Genomic DNA, 12,526 nt, shown 5'->3' on the forward strand with positions numbered 1-12,526 from the left:
ACATAATGTAAGCAAGTATCTTACCTAAGTACCTACATGTAGATAGCTGTTGCTGCGGTCAATATTAGTCCAATTATAAGATAACTACATCAATCTATGTTTGTTAGACGGTTGCATGCATGTTTTATGTAGGGTCTAAAGGGGCAGAGCAGAACAGAGCAAGAGCAGGATCCAATCTGGTCGGGCGGTTAACTTTAGGTACTACTAAACCTTATGGGACGACCCGATATCTACCGCCCTCGATCGCAATTCTATGAACCCAGTCATTGGTCATTTCCTCCCTTATCCCCACCCACCAAGACCACCAAGACCCCCGATATGAATGATGTCGCCTGCTCAACCAATCCCTGCATGTGACGAACCACCTGTGACAGGCGTCGAATAGCTGAAAAGTGTAGAAAGTCCGTATTGTATCATAGCCTCGCTCGATTTTTTTTTCTCTTTTACAATATAGCAGTACTATATAAATCCCACGATGAGTTTTAATCTAACCTTCATACTATACTCTCATCTTAAGAACAAAAATCAGTAATCTTGATCTTACGTGATGGCGTCCAGTGATGATACAACTCCTCCCGAGAGCCCCGGGTCTGTCTTCCATGACTTTGACCTGGAGCATGTCTTTAAGAAAGCCGAGCAGCACGTGAGAAGTGAGGAAAGCAAGAATTTCGTCGTTGAGTTCGGGTCCGAAAGAGCGCGGATTGCATTCGACTTTGATATAGATGACGCTAGGAAGTTGCTGCTTGACCAAGACCCCGACGAAAAGAAAGAATACCCTATTCGATGGATGTAAGTTATAAGTCTTTGATATAGCTATGACGGATAGACTAATGAAGGCCATAGCAACATATGGGACCCTAGTGGGCAGAAAGATATCATGAAGGCCATAAGCGATAGATACGAATTTTCGCCTAGGTTGCTTGGTCTAATGACTACGCCAAGAACCCAGAGGGACGAGATACGACGGCATAAACATAGAAGAAGGGTCACAATTGCCCACCTACGAGGGCCTAGGGACGTGGAGAAAGGTGAAAGCGTATATGGCGACTTTCCTGTGAACCCTCCTACGAACCCATCTGCTCCCGCAGAGCTTAACGATAATATTGCTCTTTATTTACAAGTGAAAGACACTGTAAACTACTTCTCTACAGACCAAACACCGAAGGGTAAGTACTTCTCAAGATAACAGATTTGCTTCACCGTGCTAACCTCATTAAAAAGCCTTCTGTATCGGTGCAAATTGGCTACATAAGCGGCCAACACCAGTACGCAAACACCCTCGGATTAGTATAATGCCACCCAAACACTGGCAATGGCTTGTACTCTGTAATAATCGTATGTGCTACGACGTTATCATTGCGATACTACACAATTACTAATGTTTTGAATAGATACTGTTCTGTCGATCCATGAGCAGCACTCGTTAGAGCCAGTACCGGACAAAGAGGACTGGATAAAGTGGCGTCAAGCTGAGTTCGAGTATATGAGAGCTCATACATTAGACATACTCCGACAACTTTCCACCAAAGGATATATACTATATGAAAATAACCCACTCGCTCAGAGCTCGGTTCGGACATCGCTAGGAACATCCAAGCGAGAAGTAAACAGACAACAATCGGGGATGTCTCTTTTCAGCAATAGCGAAATAGGGAGTTTAGCTGATGAAGGGACAAGTAACCTCTTCTATTACTTATTTGAAGACTACGTTGCAGCAGGCCCTCTCAAGGCTGCAGAACAGGAATTGGAAGAACTGGTAAGCTGAGTTTTCCTCCGTATAGAAAAGTCGATACTAACCTTCATTGCGTAGACTGAAAAGGTGCTGGAGAGTACGGTGCGTCGAACCGCCATCAACTCCGCATGACAACTACTAAGTATTATATTATAGCGTCGAAAAAAAATGTCCAAGAGCTACGAGATTATACCTACATTACATTATCTAAGCAAGGATCTCCGAGAGTTCAAACATTTGTTCGAGAACTACAAAAACCTAATAAGCAAGATCATGGTAGTTGGGAAGCCCGAGTTACATCATAACGGTGCATTATTCGATGGCGATCGAAAAGTATACCTATCGAACTCGGCGCTCAGTCGATTTGATAGGTTAAGCGATCGGCTTCAGTATCTCATGCTGAACACCATCGAAGGTTATCTCGAAGAAATAGGGGCGTTATCAACTACAGTAAGAAAGAGCAGCCAATCACATCACCTAGTTCGTGAACATGGCTAACTTTACACAGTACTTCAACTTAACGCAGCAGAAAGACTCGCAGGCAACGGCAAGACTGACGAGAAGCGCAACGCTGCTAGCTAAGCTCAGCGTCTTCTTTCTCCCGATTAGTTTTATGACGAGCTACTTTTCAGTGCAGGTCGAGGATCTGTACGTGTACTGGACCGGCAAGATGTATTGGACCGCGTTTGCGGTGATAGCGAGCGTTTCGTTTGTGAGTTTGTTCTTCTTTAGTAGACTGCTCATGTTCGCAATAGACGAACTAGATGCTTGGGCAGCCGTCACGGCGGAATGGATGAGTAGGGTTCTTCAAACACTTCGAACTTGGTTGAGACTTAAACCTAAGGATGTTGATAAAGATGATTAAAGAGATGGATCTGGGCTGTACTTCGAATTGGGATGTACTTTGGTTAATGGCATGAATGAATATCTGGTAGGAATATATGACGAGACGTCATAGTGTATGATGCACGAACTTAGCTATATGTAATGGATTAGTATAATAGGATATGTAACTAATATGAGTGTGGGATGCATATACGATTTGAAGGTGGGAGACAGGTTAACGGTAATATATCCGGGTCATTTGTTATATATATGGTACCAGCTGATCTAGACAAGCTAAGATAGTGCTTACCAGATATGTATGTATTTACTCTTACGTATTGTGGGCTAGGTAAGTTGGGTAAAATGCTTACATACACGTATATTACGTAGACGAAGCTACCCAAGATATATACCTTACATGATTAAGCCCCTCTAAACCAATAGAAATGTATTTGATATAACCCCATTAAACCTAAATTTATTTCTTGAGTACCAGGTATAAAATATTATTTATGCTGAATTACCTAATAATAGGTAGATCTATGTTCGAGCTATGTAGTACATGCAACGTACGTAGAGGTAAGCTTGAGATACATTTTAGCATTTGATCTTTAACCTTCTATTTTGCATGCATTAGCTTTAAACCAGGAGGGGAAACTGGCCTCGTGACTCTCGACTTTGATGTTTTTGTAGGTACGAAGTTGTACAATTCTTAGGGTACATCTTTCTTAGGCACATGCATATGTGCACGTAATTCTTACATATACTCCTTTTCTCTTCGCCTCTTTGATTCGTGTCCTTTTTTTATTTCTTATAATCTACATTCATCCTATTGTTCCCATTCAAATTGATTACTTACATGAAATAAAGACTATTATAAGGTAGGTACTTAGTATTTTTTTTTAAAACACATAACTTATCCAGAAAAGATCTCGTGGGATGAAAGTGCATATGTATGTACCACGCAGTATGTAGGACATTACCACCTCTTCCCAAGATTCAGGTGCTCTAGGGCTGCAGCTACCCCTGCCGACCCTGCCACCCCTGGTTTTAGTTCGATCAATTAGCTCGATTAGTTGGTCCCTGACCACTACTAACCACTTCTACAGGTCAACTACCCGTTGATCACATCCTTTACGCATACCCAATTGCATACCATTCACACCCTTTTTCTTCTGCATCGGGACGGTAATGACGTTTTGCTGCTTGTTGGTACGTACAACCATCGTTTAAAACGTCTTAGCCACCTCAAGTTTGTCCTCCGCTTCAACGTTTGATCGCTCTTAAATTATTACCCTTGCGACACATCCACAATCTATATTCTCCCACTCGGACGCTAGGCGGTGAACTTTTTCTTTTTCTATTTATTTACTTACTTTAGAAGAAGTAGGCAAATTCTTTCGAAATTTCGATCCCTCCATGACCTTCTACTGTGCTCCTAAAAAGAACGACGAGTAATCAACCGAGCACTTGTGCAATATGCCTTCGCTTAACTCCAACGGAGTCGCCAACGGCCACTTTGGCCAGTTACGACACATTCCCATTTCCTACGATAACGACAATTCCAATGCCTCAGCTCGTGCACTCATTCTCGCCCTGTTTCCAGAATGGTCGAGCCCTGACTCCAATATCGAATTCGTACCATTCAAGGATGGTATAACCAACACATTATTAAAAGCCATTAATAAGAAAGAAGGACTATCTCAAGACGAAGTAGATAAGGAGGCGGTTCTACTACGAGCATATGGACACGGAACCGATGTGCTCATAGACAGGCACCGCGAGACCCAAAATCACGAGCTGCTAATGAAATGTGGCTTGGCTCCCGAATTACTCGCTCGCTTCGATAATGGCATGATATATCGTTATATCCGAGGCACACCCACTCAACCTGCCGACTTGAGGATGCCACCTATATATTTAGCTGTTGCGAGGCGGTTAGCACAATGGCACGCTACCGTGCCCTGTATATATGAGACGCATGCGCAGAAGAACGGGGTTAATGGGGCCAGCAACGGTCACCATGAAGTAGAAATTGAGCATGCCGCACCAGGCAAACCCTCGCCCAACGTATGGACGGTTATGCAGAAGTGGATCCTTGCCCTCCCTACCAAGACGGAGGCTCAGCGCACGAGACAGGCGAACCTCCAGCATGAGCTGACTAAGCTAGTTGACGAACTGAGCCAACGACCTGGACTGGGTGATAATGGCGTAAGTAGTACAGGAAATCCAACTAGCAGTTTTCTCGGACACTAACCAGAGATACTCGTAGCTCGTCTTTGCGCACTGCGATCTCCTGAGTGGAAATGTGATCATTGAGCCTCAAGATTTAAGCAGCACTAAAAAGGAGGGCGGTCTGCAGAAGGTAGTCAGTTTTATAGACTATGAATATGCCACTCCTTCGCCTGCAGCGTTCGACTTGGCTAATCACTTCGCGGAATGGGGTGGGTTTGACTGCGACTTTACTGTGTTGCCAACTCGAGCACAACGGCTAGAGTTTATACGGGAATATATTCACACTTACTTTAGTATATTACCTAACAAGCCTGATAACATAGACGAGGAAGCAGAAGCACAAAAACTGTTTGCTGAAGTAGATATATTCCGTGGTGTGCCTGGACTTTACTGGGGAATCTGGGCCTTGATCCAGGCGACCATCTCGCACATCGATTTTGACTACGCGGAATATGCCGAGATTAGGTTAGGAGAGTACTGGGGATGGAGAGAGGCCAGTAAATCCGACGGCAAATTAACAGGAACGGAGTTGTCGGTACGGGAAAAGAGGTGGGCACAGTTGGAATAGATCTTCTGGCGTTTTAGGGGTAACAGTCTTGGCCGCATTTTAATAGATACCATAATGATAAAGGGCACGTTTGAGGAAACTTAGACTACGCGGGAATTATAGCTACGATCGTATAATACTTGAGGCTAGACGGAGGAGTTGGGAGGGGGCATTTAGAATAGTCTTGGACTTGAGCTAAAGCGGTATCGATGTGTTTTTCATCCTGAGAAATGAGAGTGTTGCTTGATTGATAACTTGGATTGATGATATGGTACTTTAGGTAGCTTTCAGGTATGAATGCTCACTGGATTGTAAGATTCTCGGTTTATGTGTATATGTGAAATAATATATACATCGCAAGTATTTAGATCACAATCAGAAGCCGGATATAAGATACTCCTAACCCTAACTCTCGAGCTGACTGACCCGAAGTATTGGCCTTGAACAGTTCGGTGGGAGAAACAAGTGGGCATAAAAGACCGCTGGGTAGTATGAATCGCTACGTATCAGGGGTAATGCATCGATGTCTTGTCTGCAGGTAACAGCTATTTGAAAGCCTCTGTCTGGCTATGAAGGGCGTATTGAGTTATAATGTAGCTCTGTCCTACAGGAGAAGAGTTATTAAGTAGCGTCTTATTCCTTTTGGTGTTACTAGAATATCGCAAGACTATGTTAGACTATTATATTTCCCGTGGCGGCCCCGTCGTACATCTCATAGTGTTATAGTTATGTTGGTTAACGGGATAAAAAAAGGGGCGGTGGGAGGTCGTTATGCTGAGGGATATATAAGACTATTGGTTTAGGAACAATTGTTAGGGGTTTTTAAGATGAAGCGCTATGTGAAGTTCGAGGATAACTGTCTACGTAGTTCGAAGCTTAGTTTTAGAGATTGATAGTAGTCTACGTCATGAGAAGGCGTAATGAAGCGTACCATTTTACGTACATCATTGTTGTTGATATCAATTATTTCTAACCTACCTACCTACCTACTCCTACTAACATAAACCCGCCAGTTTAGCTGTTAAAAGCGAATGCAATCAAGTCGTCTGCCTCTGTCCTGTTTCGATGAATTTCTTGAGCGAGCGTAAGGTCATCAAGTTTATTATTAAGATGGCTTCTCAAGTATATGGACTGGGAATATGTGTAAGCTTAACTTTGACAAGCGTATCAAAGAGGATGCATAGAATATATATGTACCTAATATACCAATGAGTACTTAGGTAGCCTTTACAAGGTGTAGGATTATATGTTATGGAGAATTTAAATGTGCATTTATATGTGTATATATGTGAGAGTTATATAAGAATAGCTACCGAGCCTCACCAGTCATGCATTATTGGCTAGCCTAGATTAACAAGTATAAATAGCTGTTTTATATTGTTCCACCTCCTTCGGGACTACTTCCAAGAGATAAATTTCTTACTACATTAGATTCCAATAATATTATTCGAGAGCTATTGGTAGCGATGGATCGGTTGAGCACTTCTCTAAGTAGTAGCGAAATATCTAAAGGACTGCTTGGTAGCCCATCCAGGGTGAAGGCCATCTCGGTGTAGTCCACATTTCCGGCCTTGAACTGTGCCCCAACTCCCTGGAGAGGTGGCAGTTCTTGATAGCTTGCTCGAGGATGAGACATCTGAATACGAGGATGTGAGCATCGGAGGCGACGGGCCATGGTAATGTTGGGTTTTTAAGACTAAGTTGAAGTCAGCTCCATAACTATGAGTATATCGTATGGGTTGATATTATACCTAATGCTCGAATATATTAAAGTGTAGGTTTCCTAGTACTAGTATCAAAGCTGTGGTAAAAGGGGTAGCTAACGAAACTCTTTGGATCACGAGCATCTCTTCAAGGCGGTGGTTGTAGGCAGTTATTAGTGGTACCAGGAGGTAATATGTACTCAAGCTGCGATAGTAGATCGACAACGAGAGAATTCACCGTGGAATGAAAACTACGATGTCGCCAATTTAAACATTAGATAAATATTATAAACTGTAAGGAGAACGAGTAAACATTAGAGAAGAAGAAAAAAGAAGTTCATAAGAAGCTGACACTTCCATAGTAGGTGATAGTTATATAAAGCTTAAAGATCATGGATAGACACTAATAGTCGCTACATGGAAAGTAAAGCGGCGATCTATCAATGGGTAAGGATAGTGAGGAGGCACGGGGATAACCTGCATCCTTTAATACTAGAAATAGTGAACACTCTATTATCTAGTTACGGAGGGGGAGGGGGAAGCTGTTGGACAACAACCTTGACTCAAGTGTGTGAATATTAATAATTACGTATCTCATTGGACTATTAATTATGAACTGAAGGATAAGCATACGCGTTCTATCCCCTGGTTTCTCTAGTGCTCATTTTGATATCACGATGTCGATGGAAACGACAAGTGTTATCACGTTAACAGTTCACTAATAGTTTACCAAGCCGATCGCAAATACCATCAAGATATTTGACGATACTGGCGAATAACAACTATCCCACCACCAGTTCTCGAAGATAAAATCGAATCACCGCACATCAGCGGCGCGCCGTCGTGCAAGAAGTCGGACATTATGATGGGTTTGGGGGCCAGCTGAGAGTAAGGCAAGTTTTGACTATGTCCAAAAGGAGAATTTGGAATGCCGCCTTATCGCCTTATCGCCCTATCGCAGCCCCAATCCGCGCAGCACGTCAGCTAAAGGTACTTAGGTACTTGAATGGAAAAGAGACTGGGGTGGTATTTGAGAGCTGAGGGAATCGGCAGGCTTCGCAGTGCTCCGAACGCACAGATAAGGAATTGCGAACCTTCCTCGAGGCGTGGTGTGGAGACCATTATAAGCCCACCAATCAAAAGGATTTCTATATCTCGAGCTGCAAAGGGTTTAGTTACCAAACAGCCAGCCAGACAAGGGTATGTTCAAAAGTGGAGATTATGGGAACAGGGAAGGAGAAAGGGCCTAAAATGAATTTCATATTCTCTCATATCTTCCCTCCATTTACAAAGCATCTGGTACCTTTCTAGATTATCATTAGCTAGTCGACCTACTCGACAAAATATAAATACATATACGTAGTATCTGGTCTATTTGCCCATTTGTCCATCTACCCATCTATTCACCTGCAGGTATATTCTTGGCGACGCGCAATCCTAGGTGTGACGAGCGTGTTCCGGACATGATGATTCGAACAAAGAATATACTCTTTGCTGCTGGGTGAGCTTTGCATGCCGCCTGTTTCTGACCGCCTCTGCCCTTGCAATTCTGTCATTCGCGCACGCGATTTCGCTCGTTGCCACCTCATCTTTCATCGGCCTTGCTTCCCCAACTCCTTCTACTTACTCCCCATGTTGCCTAGCTACGTATGTAGTCCGACACTTATCCATATCTTCTACCTATTATACTACCTACGTACGGGGCTACATACATGTAGTTAGTACGACAGGGGTTAAAGAGAGAAATGGGCGGCTTTCCTCAAAGGGCAATGCTGAATCGGAGCTGATAGTCACACGTTGCTTAATGAGGGAAGTGGTTTCAGCAGGCGCTGAAATCGGACTATTCCTTTCTCTGACGAGAAAATGCCTGTGCGGAATATACATATGAGGCAAGTCAGAGGAGAAAAAGAGGCAGTGAGAGAAACGACGCTTGCATCTGCAACACTCAATTAGCCCACACAGAATAGCCTGCACCCCAATGAACGGCGGACGATGGACGAGACCAAAGTTTCGCCTAGACCGTCTCGGCACTTATCAATGCACTTAAGAAACATGACGTTCCTAACTCGGGAAGTGATCAGCAAAAGTGTCGATGCATGTGCCGGATCATATGAGTCGACGTCCGATTCCATCCCGCATGGCTGCGTTTTCTTACAAGTATATAATTTTTTTCTCACTCGGGGCGGACTAACACCCTGTTTCCCGTCTGATGCCGTCTGATGTCCAGACAAATATGGTATCGCCATGGTCTGTGTGTAGGGAATGTTGGTTTTAGGAAGAACCACATTCGTGATTAGAACCGATTGCTACCGCACCATTTAAAATTAGGGTGGTTGAAGAAAAAAACCGATGGAGATGAGGTGAAGCGGAGCGGAGCAAGCAACGTGGGATGATGGTCTAGAGCGTTGTGGGAAAAAAAGGTCAGCCGAAACAAATTGCATGGACGGTTGTTTGGAGCTGATGCCAGGCTGTTCTTAGCGGCAAGTAAATTACCGGGCTGAGGCGGTCGGGTGGCCGCTAGGGTTGCGCACTGGCGTTGAGGCTTTATCTGGCTGACTGCCCAGAGGGATTACATATAGGTACTTACTACGTTAGGTACCTAGGTACTTTAATCTCTAATAGGTACCCGGCTGACGACTGGCGAGAGAGTTCTCCAAGTTGGGGGCGACAATAGCGGACGGCGGACGCATCTATCCATCTTATCCTATATAAGGTACATACATGTATGGCAGATTCCTCCGGATGCGCCCCCGAACGACTTGTTAGAGTGCTGATAAACGTTTTCTGCTCTTATACTACGTACATATGTGTACATGTCTTCTTACATTCTCACTAATCACTGCAGAATGTAACTGTAGATATAAGACGGAACCTTCTGCATATTTCGCACATATGTATGTAGGTACATAATATAATACCTGTACCTAGGTACTCATCCATATAATTATTTCTTATTGGCACCTTCGTATGATAAATTAGGGGAGCACAAGTAAATATTAAGCCGCTTTACGACTCTATCAATTTTTCAGGATGCCGTCTCAAATTTGACGACACGACTTATATGGATAGCGTTATATAAGAATAAAAAAGGGCGATAACAGGTACCTAACACGTGCGCTTACACAAAGATTTCTTTTAGGTGACACCCCTGGGGCCGCGAACTATTGTACATGCAGACCGGAGAAGCTGATACCTACTCATCAGCTAGATGCTACTGTCGGTAGATAAGAGCAATTGACTAGCATGGGATCAATGGTAACGTGATTAGTCGTCATCTCTCATTGGTCGAACACTCCCTGTTGCTCTTTTTTCCCTTGGGTTTTTCATATCATTGTGCCACCGTACCACAGCTCAAACCTGCTGAAGTTGCAATCACTCTGTGAGCACTAGCATTGATCAGCGTTAACTCAAACCAGAGCTGGACGTCCAGCCGTCAAAGCTTCCCGCCTGTCATGTATGCAGCTGCCGATTAAAATGCAAACCCGCGCGTGCTACCTCACGTTATACTCCACCGATGTAGCCAATAGCTTTCGGCTTATCCATCTTGGAGACGGGACTGCTATGGAGCATTCTAACCCTCGCTCGTCAGCAATGCTTAGCCGCCTGGAGAGCACTGTTGCTATTTGTGTGCTCGCTACGCTATCGTGTGTGGGGGATGAAGGGAAGGACGGACAACAAGCGAATCCAGGGAGAGGTTAGGTTAGGTAGGGCTTGTCTATTTAATTAGGAAGGGATACGGAGTTTAGATGACGCGGGCGAAGGTCTCGATCTGTTATGTAGTTTTCTTGGTACTATAATACTAAATAATATAATGTATGCAGTGTAGATGGGCTCAGCTAATAAGAATGATAACGACGACGGTGGTGGTTTGTTACACTTTACATACATATATACATACCTATATACATATGTCTAAACATTCTTTGGACAAGGTAGTAGTTAACACGGTGGTCCCAGTAGCACGTTGTCGGAAGAAAACGACGCAAGAAAAAAAAAAAAGAATCCACGGCATCTTATTAGTCGCCTACCTCGAGCAACTTTTAGCCAGGGCTCTAGCTGGATCATCTTAGTCTAGATTAGCAAAGGGTTCGACTATAGTGTAATACATACATAGTAATGTTCAACGGCCTTATTCTACCACCCCCCCTGTCCGCTAACTTACATGTTTAGACTAATGTACTCGGTACCTAACTAAGCAGGTATAGGTATTACCTAGGTAGTCTATGCACTGTATATCTAGGTAAAAAAGGACACTTCGGTTCTCCATATCTCGTACTTTTCTTCTTTCTTTAATTCGGTGTTTTAGTATTTTAATTTAGAAACGAAAAAGTAAAAAAAAAGGTGTTGTCGTCGTTTTAGTTAACTTAAAGTTTAAGCTCATAATCTTATAACCAACTTCGTATTAGCTCTTATGATATACATATGTAAATTGCGTAAGTCGTCCTTCCCACGGATGAAGATCTAATGGTCGGTAGTCGATGCCCATACCGAAGACAATGTGCATTGTACCGACTACACTAGATACCTACCTATACTGTACCTGGGTCTCGAAGGTGTCGACGCTCCGCACCGACCTCCCGAATACCCCGGCAGCCCGGGAGCTAGAATCCTTGCAGGGCGTTGCACCTTGCTTTTACACCTTGCACCCCCTTCCAACTTCCGTTCAATTGCGCGTTCGGGCTATGTACATACATAATGATATGTACAAGTAATAATAATAATAATAATTTTTTCCTTTCCTCTTTTGCCCTGCGCTTATCCTTTTTACCCCCTTCTCTATTCCCAAATTTTTTTTGTGTTATCCCAGGGAAGAATTGTGCAGCAGCTGGTTCCATGTGTGTGTAATCTGCCGTAGTGGTCGCCCCACCTTCCTAGCCAGCCATTTTTTACTAGGTATCTTCTTGCTTGTCTATCAGGTCCAGTCTGCTGCTTCCTCGATCGCGACGACCCCAAAAGTTATTAGCCAATTTGCCCTCAAACCTAAGCCTGCTATCTTTCATTATTTTTTTTTCTTCTCTTCTTCTTCTCTTGTGATATATCAAGATAACTTGCGGGAAAGGAAGATAGAAGAGAGAAGCAAAAAAAATTATTCCTTCCCTTTCCCTTTTACCTTTTACCTTTTATTACTATTTTTTTTTTTACCCCCACAAGAAAATAACTAGATGTTCTAAGTTCACATCCACCCCTCGCGACATAGTCCCCGATAGGCGTCCTGCAGCCAATCTTTAAAATTTGTTGTTGCTATTGGCTCATTTCGTCACGAGGCGCAGTCATTAACTTTTTTCCCTTTTCCTTCCCTTGCACCCTTTGGCCGACGTTTCCGTCATGAACATCAAGTTTATGATTGTCTCTTCGTCCCTCGTAAACCGCAGTTGATGTGTACCGCTAGGTCACGCGCGCAAGCGGGAAGCGAGTCTGCGCGCGAGCGACTGAAAAAGTGAAAGTGAGAGTGAGTGTGAGAAGTGAGAGAGCTGGTGAGGTGGA

The 12,526-nt window shown here is 43.6% G+C and overlaps 2 protein-coding genes across 3 annotated transcripts; both read left to right on the forward strand.

Moving 5' to 3' along the window:
- Positions 1 to 547: 547 nt before the first annotated feature.
- On the forward strand, positions 548 to 2,597 carry GL218_05087 (uncharacterized protein; the record flags this gene model as incomplete). The annotated part of the gene is made up of 6 exons (XM_033581724.1): positions 548 to 789; positions 844 to 1,166; positions 1,392 to 1,756; positions 1,811 to 1,834; positions 1,889 to 2,182; positions 2,241 to 2,597. 6 exons carry the CDS (start codon positions 548 to 550, stop codon positions 2,595 to 2,597), a joined length of 1,605 nt encoding a protein of 534 aa, XP_033435150.1.
- A 1,439-nt stretch (positions 2,598 to 4,036) lies between these two features.
- Positions 4,037 to 5,360, forward strand: GL218_05088 (the record flags this gene model as incomplete). Of its 2 annotated transcripts, XM_033581725.1 has the most annotated exons (2): positions 4,037 to 4,768; positions 4,830 to 5,360. In XM_033581725.1, the coding sequence occupies 2 exons, from the start codon at positions 4,037 to 4,039 to the stop codon at positions 5,358 to 5,360; spliced, it is 1,263 nt and encodes a 420-aa protein (XP_033435159.1). The 2 variants fall into 2 exon arrangements, with proteins under 2 accessions (XP_033435159.1, XP_033435158.1); XM_033581726.1 differs by lacking the exon at positions 4,830 to 5,360 and having other exon boundaries at positions 4,037 to 4,813.
- Positions 5,361 to 12,526: the final 7,166 nt, after the last annotated feature.

Source organism: Daldinia childiae (genome assembly GCF_008694065.1).
Source record: "Daldinia childiae strain JS-1345 chromosome Unknown Scaffold4, whole genome shotgun sequence".
NCBI lineage: Eukaryota > Fungi > Ascomycota > Sordariomycetes > Xylariales > Hypoxylaceae > Daldinia > Daldinia childiae.